The 16846-nt window shown below is 39.0% G+C and overlaps 1 protein-coding gene across 1 annotated transcript in view; it reads right to left on the minus strand.

Moving 5' to 3' along the window:
- Positions 1-16846, minus strand: part of LOC114651133 (probable ubiquitin carboxyl-terminal hydrolase FAF-X) — a 229739-nt gene that overhangs the window by 189531 nt on the left and 23362 nt on the right. Inside the window, exons 2-8 of the mRNA XM_051926139.1 lie at positions 16112-16257; positions 14305-14384; positions 13574-13686; positions 13217-13438; positions 10432-10547; positions 8296-8535; positions 6825-6966 (exon numbers count right to left, since the gene is read on the minus strand). Coding sequence (XP_051782099.1) covers positions 6825-6966; positions 8296-8535; positions 10432-10547; positions 13217-13438; positions 13574-13686; positions 14305-14384; positions 16112-16257 — 1059 coding nt within the window. The remainder of the gene's footprint in view (positions 1-6824; positions 6967-8295; positions 8536-10431; positions 10548-13216; positions 13439-13573; positions 13687-14304; positions 14385-16111; positions 16258-16846) is intronic.

A 16846-nucleotide genomic window follows, 5' to 3' on the forward strand; every position in this document is an offset into this window, starting at 1 on the left:
TTTTATAGGTCCCGCCCTCTCTGTCTTGTGTGACGCGTCAGGCGGCCTTTGAAGCATCGCACTGTTTTATGTTTTAGGTCTTACCTCATTTACAGAAATCTGATTGGATCGGCCGTGCGATATTTTATAGGTCCCGCCCTCTCTGTCTTGTGTGATGCGTCAGGTGGCCTTTGAAGCATCGCACCGTGTCCCGCGCATGCACATTTCACCAGAAGACACACACGCACGGACACTGGACGCACACAGGGGTTTTATTAAAGAGGATTTGGAAATAGAATTTGCATATTACAACATTTCTAAAAAATAAATAATTTATTATGATCAAACAGTTACTCAGTACTTGAGTAGTCTTTTCACCAAGTACTTTTTTTACATTTGAGTAATTTTTTGGATGGCTACTTTTTACTTCTACTTAAGTAATATTATTTTGAAGCAATGCTACTCTTACTTGAATACAATTTTTGGCTACTCTACCCTCCTCTGATTACTCTACCAAGATAAAACAATTGGAGTGGTTGGCAGGATTTTGGGGTAACCATGTTTTGCACCCTTTTTTCAAATACTGTTGATGTATATGTGTGTGTTTATGTATGTGAATTTTAGGGCATCCAGTGTACAGATACGGTGGAAGTAGAACATTGTTTGGTTGCTGAATGGAATATAACCAACAAAGTGTAGAGACTTCATGTGTGTCACAAGGACATCTGCATGTTTGTTAGTGCTGGTGGTAGTGAGTCCCTAATTAAAGTGCTAGAGAGTGGTGGGACATGCATGTGTCATTCATACAGCACTTATTCATTTAGGATCTTTGTGTATGTACGTGTATGTTTGTTTACAGGAGCAAAAGTAGGGTAACCAATAACAAATTTGGCAAATTGTATTAGAGTAGCATTGTGGACTCAGAAATGCGTAAATTTATATTAAAGTCTGCCATCTTCCAGTGGAGTGGCAGAGGCAAGCAGGCTAAAACTAAGAAATGGAAACCTGTAGTGCAGGTTGAGAAAGCAGAAGCTGAGCTGAGCATGCCACAAAACGGAAGGGAGCTGGAAGGATTAAAAGCAAGAAAGCAGAGATCAGGTATAAAGAAGACAGCTGCTTTTATAAGAGGTTTACTATCTTGTATTATTGGTAGTAAGGAAGATCATTATGAGAAAGAAATTAGCAAAGTGAATGAAAATGGAAAGTTGTGTGAAAGTTTTGGAGTGTCAGCATGTAGAACACCCACTGTAGAAAGCAGAGAAAGCAGGGGAAAAAAGGAGAGAAAACCACCCATGGTGAAAGTTAGGGCAGTAGTAACCGGATCTGACTGGAACCCTAAAACAAGGGTGGGTGACTTACCTGAGACAGATGAGTGCTCAGATAAAGAGTGGGAATGTGAGTGTGAGGAAAAGGAAGGAAAAACAGAAAGGGTGTTACCTTCCATTATTCTCCACTGCACCACAATCTCCAGGTAATTCTGAGGCCTGTCCATTATTTAAAGAACATGCTACACTGATAGATATTTTGCCACTGTTAGGAAAGGTAACCAGTGCTGCATTGAAATTTGATTTAGGACAAAGAAATCAGATAGAAGGCTGAGGAGCTGGTGAGTTTGAATGGCAATTGTTGACTGAAGGGCATGAACTGGATAATGGTATAAGGACATTGAGTAAACAAAGTGTGGAATTAAAACAAAGAACAATGGAAATTAAGGGAATTCAAGTGTTTGTGTGTGAAAGGTCTGAAAGTGCTAGTGCAAGAATGACTGAGTTGGAAAGAGAGTGCGCCAGTTTAGGAGTTGGTTTGAATGAAACAGGACAAGCAAAAGAACAAAGGATGGGGGATGGTACAGCAGGAAGGTTTACAAACTCAGGCAGCAAGTTAGGAATGCACTGGGGTGTGAGGGTCCTAACAACTCTGCTAGGCCCAGCTGTAATTAAAAAGCACACACACTTAGGTTGTCCAAAGACATGCAGGTTAGGTGGATTGGCGATTCTAAATTGGCCCTAGTGTGTGCTTGGTGTGTGGGTGTGTTTGTGTGTGTCCTGTGGTGGGTTGGCACCCTGCCCAGGATTGGTTCCCTGCCTTGTGCCCTGTGTTGGCTGGGATTGACTCCAGCAGACCCCCGTGACCCTGTGTTCGGATTCAGCGGGTTGGAAAATGGATGGATGGATGGACACACTTAGGTTCAGTAATTCAAAACCTGACTGGCCAGTTGTTTAAAAAGACAGCCTATGAATCTCCATGTAATAAAATGGAGAAAAGTAAGTTGGCCTTGAGTAAAGAAAAAAAGGTCAGTTTTAGGAGAGATAGTGAAGGCAATTAGCAGAGTAAAATCCATGCAGGAGATCAGGTTACAACTAGCACATTGGAGCGGAGTGGCACTAGTGGTCAAGCTGTTCCAATGAATGCCCAGAAGCAAAGTTTGAGTGTTGGCACCATGTCGACAACCAAGAAAATGAGATGGACAGAAACTGCTTTGTCACCTTCCATTTTGCAGACCTGCCTACATAGCAGAACAAATAAAGAAGCTAGGCAAAGATGACAAGCAAAGACATGAAGAAGAACTGAAGAGACAAGAAGAAAAAGACACTTACTGGGGTTTAAGTGAGTAACAAGTCCACAAGTCATGCAAGAATAGGACTAGTCACAATAGCTATAGTTTTAAAAAAAAAAGGTTTGTTCATTACTGCAACAAATTTGTATTCCAAGGGGTGGAAACTGAACAAACCAGTTAGGAATGCCAAAAATAAGGATATTAATTTGGGTCTCAAAGTGTAGATTCTGGGTATTAATTAATGGGGATAATTAATATAATTAATACTATTATTAAAGAAAGGTATACTTAGCAAATTGGTGAAGCAGGTGCAGCTGGTACATTTCCAAGTCATATGGGCTCCGATGTTTACGTATAGTTTTATTGGGAAAATACGGAAGCCCTGCTGAGATTGTCGGCTGTGGTACATGCACAGGACCAGTGGGCCAATTCTGAACCGAGGTGTTTAGCACATCGAGTATGCATATAGTAAGCAAACAACTCTAGGGGTAGCCTACAGGGGGAATGATGAGTTGCATAGCTATGATATCTCATGGTGGTGATGCCAAGCCTAAACTGTTAAAGGCTAATGGCAGTCAAAGGTTACACCATGGGTAGAAAAGCACAAGAGGCAACTAAATCAACCCCAAATGCATGAAGAGGGGCCACAAATGTGGGTTTGTGAACAGTTTATGCAATGGCACATGTGCTCTCACTTGGGCAGCAGTGGTTGTACTGGCACCTGTGGTATGTAACCTTTCAAATTTTGAAGTTAATAGTACAACTACATATGCTTAAATGGATAGTTTGGGACAGGGGTCTAATTTGCAGTTAGACACAAAACCAGCAGAGATTAAGAAAATAATTCATACCATAGACTTAAATTGCAGTAAGTTAGTTTAGTGGAAGGTGTGGACTTGTCTCATTTTGAACCACCAGATCTGATGACATATGAAGACTACAGAATGCAAAAGAAACAGTTGAAGCAAGCCGGAGCAGATACAAGTCATCAGGTGTGCATCCAAGTTCTTCAGATAGCCTTTGAAATAAAGAAGATATGTAATGGACAAATGGCCACGTGCAACTTTTTAACGCTGGGAGAGCAAATACTGCAAATCAAAGCACAAGTTATGCAACAGACTTTGAAAACAATTAAGACTGTTTAATTATAAAGACACTAGCCATGTGTGCACAATTACGTTGCGTGTGTTAAAGTTGTCTGTGAAGGGCTCCCTGTTTAAACGCGGCTGCCAGTCGTGATCTGGGCCCTTCGTCGCACAGCATTATGATTTTTTATAAGGGAAACAAAATTACAAAACAAAACCCTTGGACATTGATTCAATAGGAACAGCCTACTCGGAATCACTGTCTGAATAGTAATTATGTGGTGGTGGAGGAGCATTTCTGCTTCTCTCCGTTCACAGTCTGTCTCGTTTTCATGATGCTGTCATTTCCTGTCACGATCTCTTCTCAACCTTTCTCCAATCTCGCAGGTTGCTTTGTGGCAATCCAAAGAGTAAGGAAGAACCAATGCTTCTTTCTTGAACTCCAAACGCGACTGATGGAAAATCACAGAAGTGTGCCCAACTTATATACTCTGACTGCCGACTCCAAGAAGTGGGTGAACATTCGATTTTGCGAAGTGCTGCCAACGACGGTCGATAGAAACACAAAAAACCACAGTCTCGACAATGAAGCAGGTGTCGATGCCAGATCTAAACACAAAGCACGGTGTCGACACCAGATTTAAACACAAAGAGTGCTATCGACAGTGTTTGTAAACAAAAGTAACAACCAAGGTGTTGTGTATTCAGCCAGTACAAACAGCACGTAGTCTCCTTTAGTTCAGTCCTCTTTAATCACCACACTCCAACCTCATCCAAAGATCCTCCCCCTCACTTCCTCTCCTCCTCCATCACTACTGTCCTCTACTGAACACAGCAGGAACACCACACAAGGCAGTGAATTCGCGGACAAACAAAAATCAAGATCCAAATGAAGATTATATATAAAGATTGTACAAAAGATTTATCGGGGTGGAGTGTTGTGATTTGAGATTTTGCATATAAGTTGATAAATGTTTTGTATGTCTTTATTTGTAACTTAGGCAAAGCAATGTAATATTAGTGTAACATTAGTGAGAAGCATTTATGTTTACAACCCCCCCCCCCCCCCAGGGCTGCGTCTCTTTGAAATTTTACAACAGGATTTGGGGGAAGTGCCTTACACCAGTTTGGCAACTGTTTCTCTGAAGTCTCTCAACCCCCATAGGAAAGCCAGGTTGTATGGTTACCAATATTCAAATGTACTTTGCATATTATTATTTATGATTATTATTAATAATACATTGTTTAAATTGTAACTAAATTCCAGCTTGTGTTTTACTACACCTAATTGCCTGAGGTTATAGATGTAGAAGGGAAGGTGGGGAGAAGTTATATACTGTAATACCTTATAAACAGTGGTAAGTCTGTGAGATTTGAGGCATTCTGTCAAAGGCTACACATTAATAATACAAAAGGGGTAAGGTAGAGCAATACATTACTCTACCAAGACAAAACACACAGTTAACCTAAATTCATAAATCAGTCCGTGATCCATTTAAACAAACAAAATGTAATACAGCAAAGGTTAATATTTCTTAACCTTTCTGGCCTCGGGACCCGTTTCACCATTTTAAATTTACTTGACCACTTACAAACAGTAATCGGTGAGCTGTGGTTGGTGGTGGTATCGCCTTTTGGTAAAATGCGAAGAGCGGCTGGAGGGGGGAGTTAAGGGTGGTATTTCAATGCATCTCAGTAGCTGAAACGGCAGTATTTTTTCATTTTTTTTGTCAAACCACGACCTACCCAGTGGCTGAGAAAAACTGATATAGGTAACACTACACCAAAAACTAAAATTATTAAAACTGTTATGTCACAGAAAGGACCATATGACTGATGGGGTCTGGAGTATCATTAGGTTTGCTTTGGGCAGTGAAAATGCTAGAGCTGCCAGTGCCTACAGTATATGCACATGTCATTTTTCTTTCCACACAAGTACTTGCTTTGGAGAGTTAAGGAACAAGTATTGATCAATTGAATATTCCTTTATTTTGTCAGGCTTGTTACTTGCAGTTGAAAATAAAAATGCATTCTGCATTAACATTAGTAAGCTTACATTTGCATGGATTTACTTGGAATGTGAGACTTTTGGTTCTGCCCCAAGATTCTATATTTAAAGCAATGCCATAAATTTCATTCAACCCATTTAATCTAGTCCGGGTGACAATCTAAACCAAGGAGGAGACCAAGGCTGGACAATAGTTCAGGTCTATTGATGGCCACACTCGCTCAAAAACTTTTGTATTTAACACCACACCTTTCGACAATTTTAATGCTAAAAAAAGCACACTAAATTGTAAAAGTGGTGCAGGCGTAGATAACTGATATTCAATTTAATATTAAATATGATGAACTGCAAACCCTGTTAGTGACAGAGACAATAGACAAGGATTTGCATTAATGCTGTTATTCCCATTTCTATACAGCTGTACTCAGATAGTCCTTTTTATTTATAAAGAGGCTTACCCTTGGTCTTACACAAGTATTGAAGATAATTCAGGGTTTCCTTTTTTTTATAACTCTTTGAAAGTTGAACATACCGCACATTTTTACACGTCAGGTTTACTAGTTACCGTTTTCGCACACTAACGAGTACATTGACACTCCTGTTTATCGGCCACTTAGTTTTGAAGTAAAAAGCGCGGGAGCTCATTAATAGAAAAGAGAGCGTGTCTTTAACGGTGTGGGCTCAGAGTGGCACCTGTCGAACCACAGTGTACAGAGGGAGACAAGACGTTGACTGCGATCTAAGCAGACCCACCAGGACAGGGCACTCTTGTGTACCAATGAGAAACAGCTAGGGCAATCCTGACATCTATGCCTGCTGTTCCTTTTTGTGTTTGATGTCTAAAGTGTGGAACTGGAAGCTGCAGAGCAGAGAAGTGGGTAAGTTTTGCATTTATAAAATACTAATTTATGGACGCCTTCTAAAGCATTCGTAGTAAGTCAAAGTGACATGAGATGAAACTGACATGTACAATCTTTATGTAGAGTTCAGGACTTATAAACTGAAGGAGTTGCTCAATGCTGGTTGTGGTGCACAATTTTCACGGGCGAAGTATAATATTTTAAGTATTTGTAGACCCTCACTGTGAGAAATAAGCAAACTGTAAACAGAGATAGCGTAGTATATAACCAATTAAAAAAAATCTGTCATGTTGAATGTCTGAATGAAACATTACAAAACACATTTCAGAACTTACTGCCATTCTCTTAGCTGTCAGCCATTCCTCCACTTCCTCTGCATTGCCATGATGGTGAGCAGAATAGGAGATGCTTGCAATCACCTTATTAACTTCATTCAGGGCATTCATTTTACCATTAAAGGATGAAATCTGTAACAATCTGGTAATAAAAATGTAATTTAGTGAAAAAAAAGGTTGTTGTAACTTTAAAACAAAATATACTGGAGAACCATTAAAATTAATGTACTGCACATACTGTACTTCACATGATGTACTGTACTAGCAAAAGTCATATATCAACATATTTTTAGACTGCTGTGGAAAGCCATTAATCAAAGTTCTGAATGCGGCATCTCTGCATTCCATGTAATTTGCCAGTAAGAAAATACATGTGTCATTGTCTGGACCTGCTGTTTCTTATTGCATGGTAGACCAATACTGGACTCACTCGCTCACACACACAAGGCAAATTTATATCATCACCTGGAATGTGATAACATATTCTGGAGAAAATCCATGTGTATAAGATGAGAAAATTAAAATCCCCACACAACCAGGGACAGGTAACATGTAACCCCATTTTCTGCAATCACCATTAGACCATAATTCGTCTTTGTTTGTTTTTCTTATTTCAGCAGTGGATCACCACACACAGGAGCTTCTTCTAGCCCAGGCACATGGCAGGAACAAAACATGGACACATTAACTTACAATCCCACATTCAGTCGTGTAGAGTGATGAATTAACCTTAAATTGATCATTGAACCTTAAATTTGAGCAGTAAATATAAACCCCACACATACCCGATGACTAAAATGTTATATTTTAGTCAGGGTTCTTCCCCTAGCACAGGTTCAAATCTTTGTTTCAAGTCTTCTTTACGCATTTTTGATTTTTTGTTTGTAATAATTTGATTGTGTTTATTTGAAATTTTCTTTGTTTGTTCTGGACTATTTGTCAATGCCTTTGTTATGTGCCTTGTGTTTTCTGGGTGGTCCCCCAAGAGACAGGACCCCATGCCCATCATTGCCCACAGTTCCTGGTGGTTCATTCTCAAATGTCCGAAGGAGTTGGTGAGTTCTTGTGCTTTTTGTGATTCTCTCTGTGCTCTGCTTTTGAGTTTGGCTTTGGATTTGTGATTTGGACTTGTTCACCTTGGATTGCCTTTTCAGGCAATTCCTTTTTGCCATTTGTGCTCTATGGAGCATCTTGTGTTACAGAGCGTTTCTGTAGAATCCCACTGCACCTGTTACTAGTCTTTTTTTGACAGAATTTCACACTCTAGTGGGCATTTTTGGAATTGTTCAGGACTTGCATGCTTGGGAACTCTTAGCAGTATAACACAAAAATGGGAATTATTCCTCACCTCTGCAGCTGTGAACTAGCTACACTAACCATTGTACCTCTGTGTTGCACCAAAAGAAAAATAAGGTCATCCATTTATGATTCCATTAACACTATACTATTCTCTCATTTAGTTTGTCCTCACCTAAGAATCATTTTTAATCTAAATGTTTCTAAATTCTTCACAGTTTCCTCTTGTCCTGGTATCCTTGAAGCCAGGTTTTTCAATGACATTATTATCACAGACAATGCATCATTTTTTGCTTCCTTTTTCAACTCGTCATCTGTAAGATTTTCTAAAATTTGTGGAACCATCTCTATTATTGGTAAAAAGTATTTCTTCACTGTGTGCGATGTTAAGAATTCATAGCATTGTCCAAAAGGTCTAGAAGGGAATAAAAAAAATGCAAAATCAGTTGGTGCAAACAATGCAAAAATACACATAAAACATTAAAATAGTGGCACATCATAAAATATATTAAAAGTCAATTGATGGACTATGGAATGCATTAAATAAAGAATAACAGTAGTTCTTCAGGAGGGCTGGAACCTAACCCAGTATGACTGGCTGCTTTGCTGGAAAGAGCCAGACAGGGCCCCAGTCCACTTACACACATATGCACACTCACACAAATACAGAATCACAGGACATAAAGGGCACACACGAAAAAATAGAAAACAAGGTATCTTATACCCAACATTAATAAATGCTTTATTTTTAATAGAAAAAATGCTGAAGCAGTCAGCAGTTCATTTTCTGTATGCCAGAAAAAGAACACTGGGTTCCAGACTACAAATCAATTGCTCTTTGTGTTTATGATTAGCACATTGGATTATCAGTTTGGAAGCACTTTGGAGTAAAAAGCTTAAAGTATTACAATCATATGAATGCATACAATTAGAGACATTAGAAAAGGTGTGCATTAAATAATACACCATGTATACCAGATTTGCACAGGCTTAATAAAAATCGTAGCATCAGAAAGATTTAGCATACAAATCAAAAACTAACAAAATTGTAACTGCTGTGGTGATTTTTTGTAATAAGAGTCATTGTGGCCATCCGGCCATTCCACAAGTGCTGGCCAGGGTAGAGTATGGTACTAATATGGCAGAAGAGAAGTTAGGAGCTTAGCAAGGCTCAAGAGTAAGAAAGACAAAAGCATACTCCTGACCATATGCTTCCACTCTTTTAACATTACAGGCTCCTCACCATCCTGCCTCTCTTCTCTTTCTTATCCTCCATTCCCTCTTTGATCTGATCTGAATTTGATCTCCTTTTCTGCCAAGCAGACTTGCCCGACTGGGTGCAGGTGCGGTCCTCTGCCTACTCTAAGGTGTGAATGGAGCCCCTGACTGATCTGCTCACATTTGTATGTGAATGCACAATCAGCCAAGCACCCCAATTAACCATGGAGTTGTGCTGGCATACACACACACACACACAGAGTCCTGCAAACTCCAGGATTTAAAATCGAGCTTCACCATGGACCTCTTATCAAAAGCTGCAAGACAGAGAGCTAAGCAATGGAGGGTCACAGCAAGAAGTCTGTTCGATTTTATTTTCTTTACACTAAGGGGGACAGGCAGACCATTTAAAATTAGGAATTTTGGAATAATTTCTTCTTTTAAAGAAAAAATATGGTTTTCAGACATACAAATGATGGCAAGAAAGGAAAAGTGCTTTGGTGGTACTGACCAAGTAGGCAAGCCTGAGTGAAAAAAGTCTGTGGACATCCTGCATGTCACTGATAAGTCAAATAGAGCAAAACAGCTTTGCTCTTGCATTTATCTGATTTTTCATTGCACTCATGTTCTTCCCATGTGAAACCCTCCCCTTAAATGTATTTTATTAGCCAACATTATAAATAGGTTTGACTCTTTGGTATCTATCTGTCAGGTATGAGTATTACCAATATGGTGCTGTGTCTTGTTCCATCATAATAAGCAGTTAGCCAAAGTGGCAAATCATTTTGTTCTGTTGCTACCAAAACACTTTGTATACATATTTAAGTGAGGTAAACACATGCTAAACATGTAACTAATAAGAAATGAGCAGATATCCACAATGTAATCTGGGGTTTCTTTTTATTATGTCAGGTGATAAAGGAAAAAGATTGTTGAAATTATGCAAGATGCTATATGGCTGATGAAAGCCCAATTTGAAATAGCAAAGTCAACAGTGGACAGATTTGTGGAGTTTTCCTTATGGAGATAGAGATGAACACAAAGTTGTGAGATGATAAAGTTCTAGATCCACCATAAAATAATCAAGACATACCTAATAAGAGCTGTGATAATCTGAACATTTAGGGCATGGCCACTCATGATGCGATCATGTAAGATCTGAAATCCATTTAATGTGCCAAACTTATTTATGAGATCCACTAACCAGCCCTGTTAAGACAAACACAGTGTAAGAGTAAAATATTAGATGATAACCCAAACAATGTAAAATAATAATCAGAAATGTAATAAGCAAGGTTGACCTGCAGTCACTTGCCATACAAACACTGTGGTATCAAGCCAGATCATTTTGTCTATCTTTAGTTACACCTGGCACAGAAAATTGTCATGTTCTTGTAGTAGGGAATTGTTTGCAACACAAGGTCCTAACAATTTATGAAAAACAAAAAAGATAACTTTATATATTTTTCAGAATTTTTTGGGTGGACGTTGGGATTAATTAGATTAGCTATGATTGAAGAATATTAAGGAGTTATTTGGTTTTGAACTGGGCTAACCAAACCTGCTCAGTGTTCAGTCACATGTTGTTTGCCTCAACTCAGTACAGAAGTAAATTGACTGTCCCAGTGAGTAGCCCAGTGGTATACATTAAAGGATACTCCAGCCAAAAATGATATAAAATTTAATCTTGTGTTTTAATGTAGAATGAAGAGAAAGAAGTTGATGACATACCAGAAGTTAACAGTGGCCAGTGCTGTGAAATTTCGATTGATGTGAAAAACATCCAGCTGCATGCTCAAAATGTTTTTTTTGCTAAAATATTGTTAAAACAGTGACTTCCAGGACTATTGGAGGACATCATAAACAGGAAACCCAAAGACTCATGAGAGTGGCTTTTTGAATTCAAGGGTCCTCATGTCAATAAAGTCACTCCTGTCAGTCTTTAGGAATCCTGATAATGATATTCATTAATAATTCTAGAATTAAGTAACAATATTTTATTTACAAAAGTATTTGGTTTGCACATTTTGAGCAAGCCAATGACTAAAACACATGTGGATTATGCAACACAAGCAACATGATTTTTTTTTTCTTTTTTATCCATTCTGCATAAAAACCCGAGATTAAAAACTTTTCTTGGCCCCCATGTGATGCATTGGGCTCCTTTCTTTCCCCGAGACATTGATAATCATAACTGAGATGGACTAGGGCAATCATTCTGGTGAAAAAGTGCTTAGCGAATCTATTCATAACAAGGTAAACCATGTCCAAACAGTGCAGTGCAAAACTCTTCAACAGGTATTCCATTTAATAAGTGCATTGTTTGAAAGTTAAAAACCAATTAGCAGATACAAATAAAATCAATAATATCAAGAATTAAAGAAGAGTCAGAACCGGTTTCTCATTCGGAGCCGCAGCACATCACTGTCTCTATCATCTCGTCTCCCCTGCTCACCCCTTCTGGTGCTGCAACAGGGCAGAGATGCCCATGAACACAATCCACCCTCTTCAGATCTTGTCCTAGCAACCTACTTTGGTATCTACCTGGGATGCTCAGAACCTGGCTCCCTGGTCCCACCACCATCCTTGGTGTCTGTAGGATGACCCTGGGAGCTCTCAGCTTCTGTTGTACCACATGCTCAACAGGAGCAAATCAGCCCTAGAGCAATGTTTGCCTCACTCCCCATGGGGCATTCTGACTGCCTTGCCCTCCTACCACCATACTGGCGTGATCATTTCTGCCACTCATTTCTGTCACTGTCTCCTCGTCTCCCTTGATTTTTCCTAATTTCGTTTACAAATTCCTCTTTTCAGTCTCAATCTCAGAGCCCTTTTTTCCTTTTGGGTTGTTGGTGTTTTCTATAATGACCCCTGGAGTATCAATGAGGGCTGGTTGGGCTTCCAAGTGAGTGAGAAATTAGCCAGTTCCCCCATTAACCACTTCAGGGCCACACAGCTTTCCGGCGATATGCACTAACACCGACAAAGCGCACGACACAATGTTCTTTAAAAAAAAGTTGCACCACCACGGAGACCTCATGGATTCCAGACACTCTGATTACACATCACTACAAAGTGAATGGAGCAAGTAACATAAAAAATATTATTTTAGGGTGGAATATACCTTTAAGGCGATTCTGCTAAACACACAACTCAGACAGACTTCACTTAATCTTTGTTTTCAAGAAAAAATAGCAATTCTTTGTGGGTGTGAATGGTACTCCTACAAAAAGAAAGGCAATAAATACTGACCCTTTAATTTGCTTGTCAATTTCTAGAATTGCTAAACTTTGTATTTTCCACCTAATATCATAAATCAACTTTTTAATCATTATAATGGAATCACTTAAGTTTTTAGAAGAATTTGAAAGCTTTCTTTTGCCATGGTATCCTACACTGTATGCATTGTGAGCTTAAGATACAGGCGTCCTTGAAATTCTTAAAATAAAAAAGAAAGGAACTATATAAATAAAATTCTGGAATGAAGTCCTACCATTATTAGGGTCCCTATGATCTGTGTATTTAAAGCAAGGCTGAAGAATCATAGCTGAAACACACAATTGGCGCCCCGGTCTATTCAATTCTATTTTGTTTCTTTGCTTAATGACTTCTGATGGCATGTGAGTAATGAGCCATCAACAAGGATGAACATATCATCAGACGTTTGGGGCATTCTGCTTTAAATGTGATTGTTTTGCTTGTCATCCATTTCAAAATGCTCCTGACCTAGGGCTGTGGAATTTGGGAGTAAAAGTCTTTTCATGTTTGTGTTTGTATATTCTGAAATTATCTGACAAATATTTAGGATGGATTCAGTCTATTGAACAATATTATCAGGAAAATAAAAATATTCCCATCTATAATTGAAATTACCCTACCTTTGGTGACTGTGGATTAGATGGGTGGGCAAATAGAATGTCTTCTTCTACTAGCTGTCCTCCAGAGGGCACTGTTTCAGGTGGATATGTGCCACTATAGAGGTGGAACTTGCAGCGAGGGTTTAAGGCCACCGCAAGCAGATCAAGGAGAGGAAGACAGTCTTGGGAAAGCTTCACCACACAAAGTTCTATCAGGTGATGGGTATTATTAATTATGCACCTCTGTCAAGCAAATAAAACAATCATATGACCAAAGTGAGAAAAATGGCACAAGTGTGCCCAAAAACTAAGCTTTGATCACTAAAGAAAGTGTTAATTCTACATGCAGAATACCATTTCACTCCCTTCAATACTCACATGGATCTCAAATTTCCACCCACTTACTGCATCGTCTGTAAGGATTTTTCTGAAAGAAACTGTCAAGCCCTCTCGGAAAAAAGACTGGCATGCTTCACACTTCACATCAAGTCCTGTGTAAAATGGGGAAAAGCAAGCAAGTTTGTCTAAGAACGGTTAATAACATCAAGAGTACACCCACTAAGACACACACACAGACTCACTTGGTCACTGTTGTTTTCAAATTTAGTTGAGCTGATACTGCTTCAGTATGTGTATGCTACTGAGTAATTCATTACATTCATATGCTTAAAGTCAAACAATTTGGTTTCAAAATACTTTTACCAATTTTGAATTTTTTCATCCATTCAAGGACCCTAAAGTGTTCACAGTGGCATAAAAACACATTCTCCTTGCAGCCCAGGAGTTCTGGTTGCAAATCCCAGAAAGGTCAATGTCTGTACGAAACTTGTACATTTAAACATTCTCCACCAATCTATTTTGGTTTTCTTTGGGTACTCTTATATTTCAAAGACAGAAAACTTTGGTTAAATGCTGACATTAAAACTGGCCTGGTATGACTGAGTGTGGATATATGCATGCCCAAAGAGAATCTCTGTGTAGTCTACCATCTGGGATGGCACCTAATGTGGACCCTTCTTCTGTCAGCTTAGCTTCTGCCATCCTGTTACCTTGTATTGAATTAAGCAAACTCAAAAATGGTTATTAGTTTGGCATTTACAGTCACTTACCTTTTTTACTAAGATCTATAGCAGCTTCAAGAATAACTTCTAATTCACCCTTTGGCAAAACTGGGACCACCCAGCATGGCCTGAACAGAAGGAAAACAAATATGGATTACTTTTTTCTTACACACCTCTACTATATGAATCATGGTATTCAGTAATGAGGTTCAACAATCTTAATGCTTCTGTACTTTTAAATTGATGCTTAAATGAACATTACCTAAACATAGTTTCTTTTTTAAATCAGTCTAATTAAAGAGAGAAAAAGATGTAGTAGTAGAAGCAGAGGTCCTGTCAGCTTTTAAAAACTGTCTAAAGTTCAAGTTTATTGTCATGTGCTCTTAGTACAATAACATTTTTACTTGCATGTTTCCCACAGTCTGTGTGACAGTAGCACGACATTGCATAAAGTGACTACAATACCATAATGCACATAATGCAAATTCAGACAAGAGACATTCATACAGTCGTTGACGTGAATGATTGCTGAGTACTTATAAGACCCTAGTAACACCTGCTAGGTGGGAGTTGGGAGAAGAGGATCTCTACTGGATGAAAGATGTTCTGTAATAAATGAGATATTCTGTAATACAGTTTGGCTTTCTAAGACAGCATGTGTTGTGTATGTCCTGAACTAAAGGGAGCTGGGTAACTGTAACAAGAGACGACTATACTACACACTGCAGCACCTTACAGCCTTAAGCTTGTCAGGTGCCTGAGGTTACAGACGTAGAACCGAAAGGGGGAGTAAGTGCTAAAGTACCTGATCACAGAGTGGTACGAATAAGGGATTTAAGACATTTTTTTAAAGGTCTACAAAATAAAGAGTATAAAGGGGAAAGTAGGCACACCATAGGACCTTGTGCAATTAAACACCAGGTATCTTGTAGAACAGCACTAAAAAATATGATGGAGATTCAGGGCCGCTGCCACCATACAATCTTTGTAATTATGTAAAATGATTTGTGCTTGAATATTTGGCCTTTAAGTCAGGTTTAATCATTCTGGGCTTCAGACTCCCATCTCTTTTCTTGCTCATGGTTTTATGGCCAGTGAAGTTGAGAGTTGAAGAACATAAAGTTTAAGAAAGTTAGCATTCATGTATCTGCTGTTTGTTCACTGGAATGATTTGGAGAGGAGAGTAAAATGGTTAGGATGAGAATTGGCACCTCCAAATCAGAGGTCCTCGCATTCTCCCAATTTCCAGCCATGGTTATGAGTGCCAGGTAGTGACCAAAGGAAAGGGACTGAGAGCACAAGTGGCCAAAATGAGAAGCATCCTGCATGTGTGACAGGATGGAATGTGCAGGAACACAGGAGGACCTCAAAGTAGAACAGCTTCTCAAGAAAGTGAAGTGCCAGTAGAGGTGAGATGGGCTTGTAATTAGTATACCAACTGTGTACCTGCTGCATGGCACAGTTCACATGGAAAAGGCCAGGACTCATATGAGCAATTTATCTTTTGTTTGGCCAGGGAGCAGCTGAGAATTCAGTGGGATGAACTGAAGGGAGACTAGGGCCTCCATCACCAGGAAAGATGGTTCAAAAGCAATTGGTTTTGAGTTGAAGGTTGTTAGGAGTATGGTTAACCTTGCTTTGCTTTAAATAAACATTCAAATAAAGCTGATTTGAATTGCTTTCATTTCAGATTACCTAAAAACAACTAGAAGTTCACAAAAGCAAAATACTCGGATGCACATAAACAGAAAAGGAGATTTTGATTTTTCATGAACCACAATCACACAGATGGTTATAAATCCACAAAGCTGAAAATACAAAGGTTGTGTGGAAGTAAGAAAAGAACAGTAAATACCGATTGATCAAATCATCCAGTTTGGCTAACTCAGCATGAGGAAATGCTGGTTCATCATCTTCAGATGTAGTAGTGCCTACTCCTTGACTCTGGTCAACTGCAGGGTTTGCTGAAAAGGTTTCATCCAAACCGGTTGGAGATGATGTCTGAAAATACAACAGATGAGTTAACGTGCACAACATTGCAACAACAACATAAAATACTTAAAGAAAATTTAAAACATTGAGATTTAACCAATACTAAAGTAAAAAAAAATGTTATGATTTTATATTCGGACATTAGCTCATTATGTAGAAGAAGTATTGTCACAGTGAATTACTAACCATGAAAAAAGCACCCTAAACAGTGAAAACAAATCCTGAATTCAAGGTCTGTCACCAGCTTTCTTCAATGCACAATTATTCTTCCTTTTCCTTCTCCACTCTAATTGAGTGTTTCCCTCCTACACTAAACCTGGGAGTACTTCCATTATGTCAGATGTGCAATTCTAACACTCCCAGCTCAGATGATTGAAGAGCCTTCTGCCAGTAGCATCTTCCAGTAGCCCTGAAGGACCCTAACAGGGCTCCCCATGCAGTACTGCAGACTTGAGCACTACCAGAGTGATTCTGCCACCCAAATATACTGGATAATATATAGAAAATAAATCAAGCAATAATTGAATGACCTGAACGGATTTCAAGACGTTGCAGAATTATCATACGGGTGATAGTATTATTTGGCTCTGACAATATG

Source organism: Erpetoichthys calabaricus, chromosome 4 (assembly GCF_900747795.2).
Source record: "Erpetoichthys calabaricus chromosome 4, fErpCal1.3, whole genome shotgun sequence".
Lineage (NCBI taxonomy): Eukaryota > Metazoa > Chordata > Cladistia > Polypteriformes > Polypteridae > Erpetoichthys > Erpetoichthys calabaricus.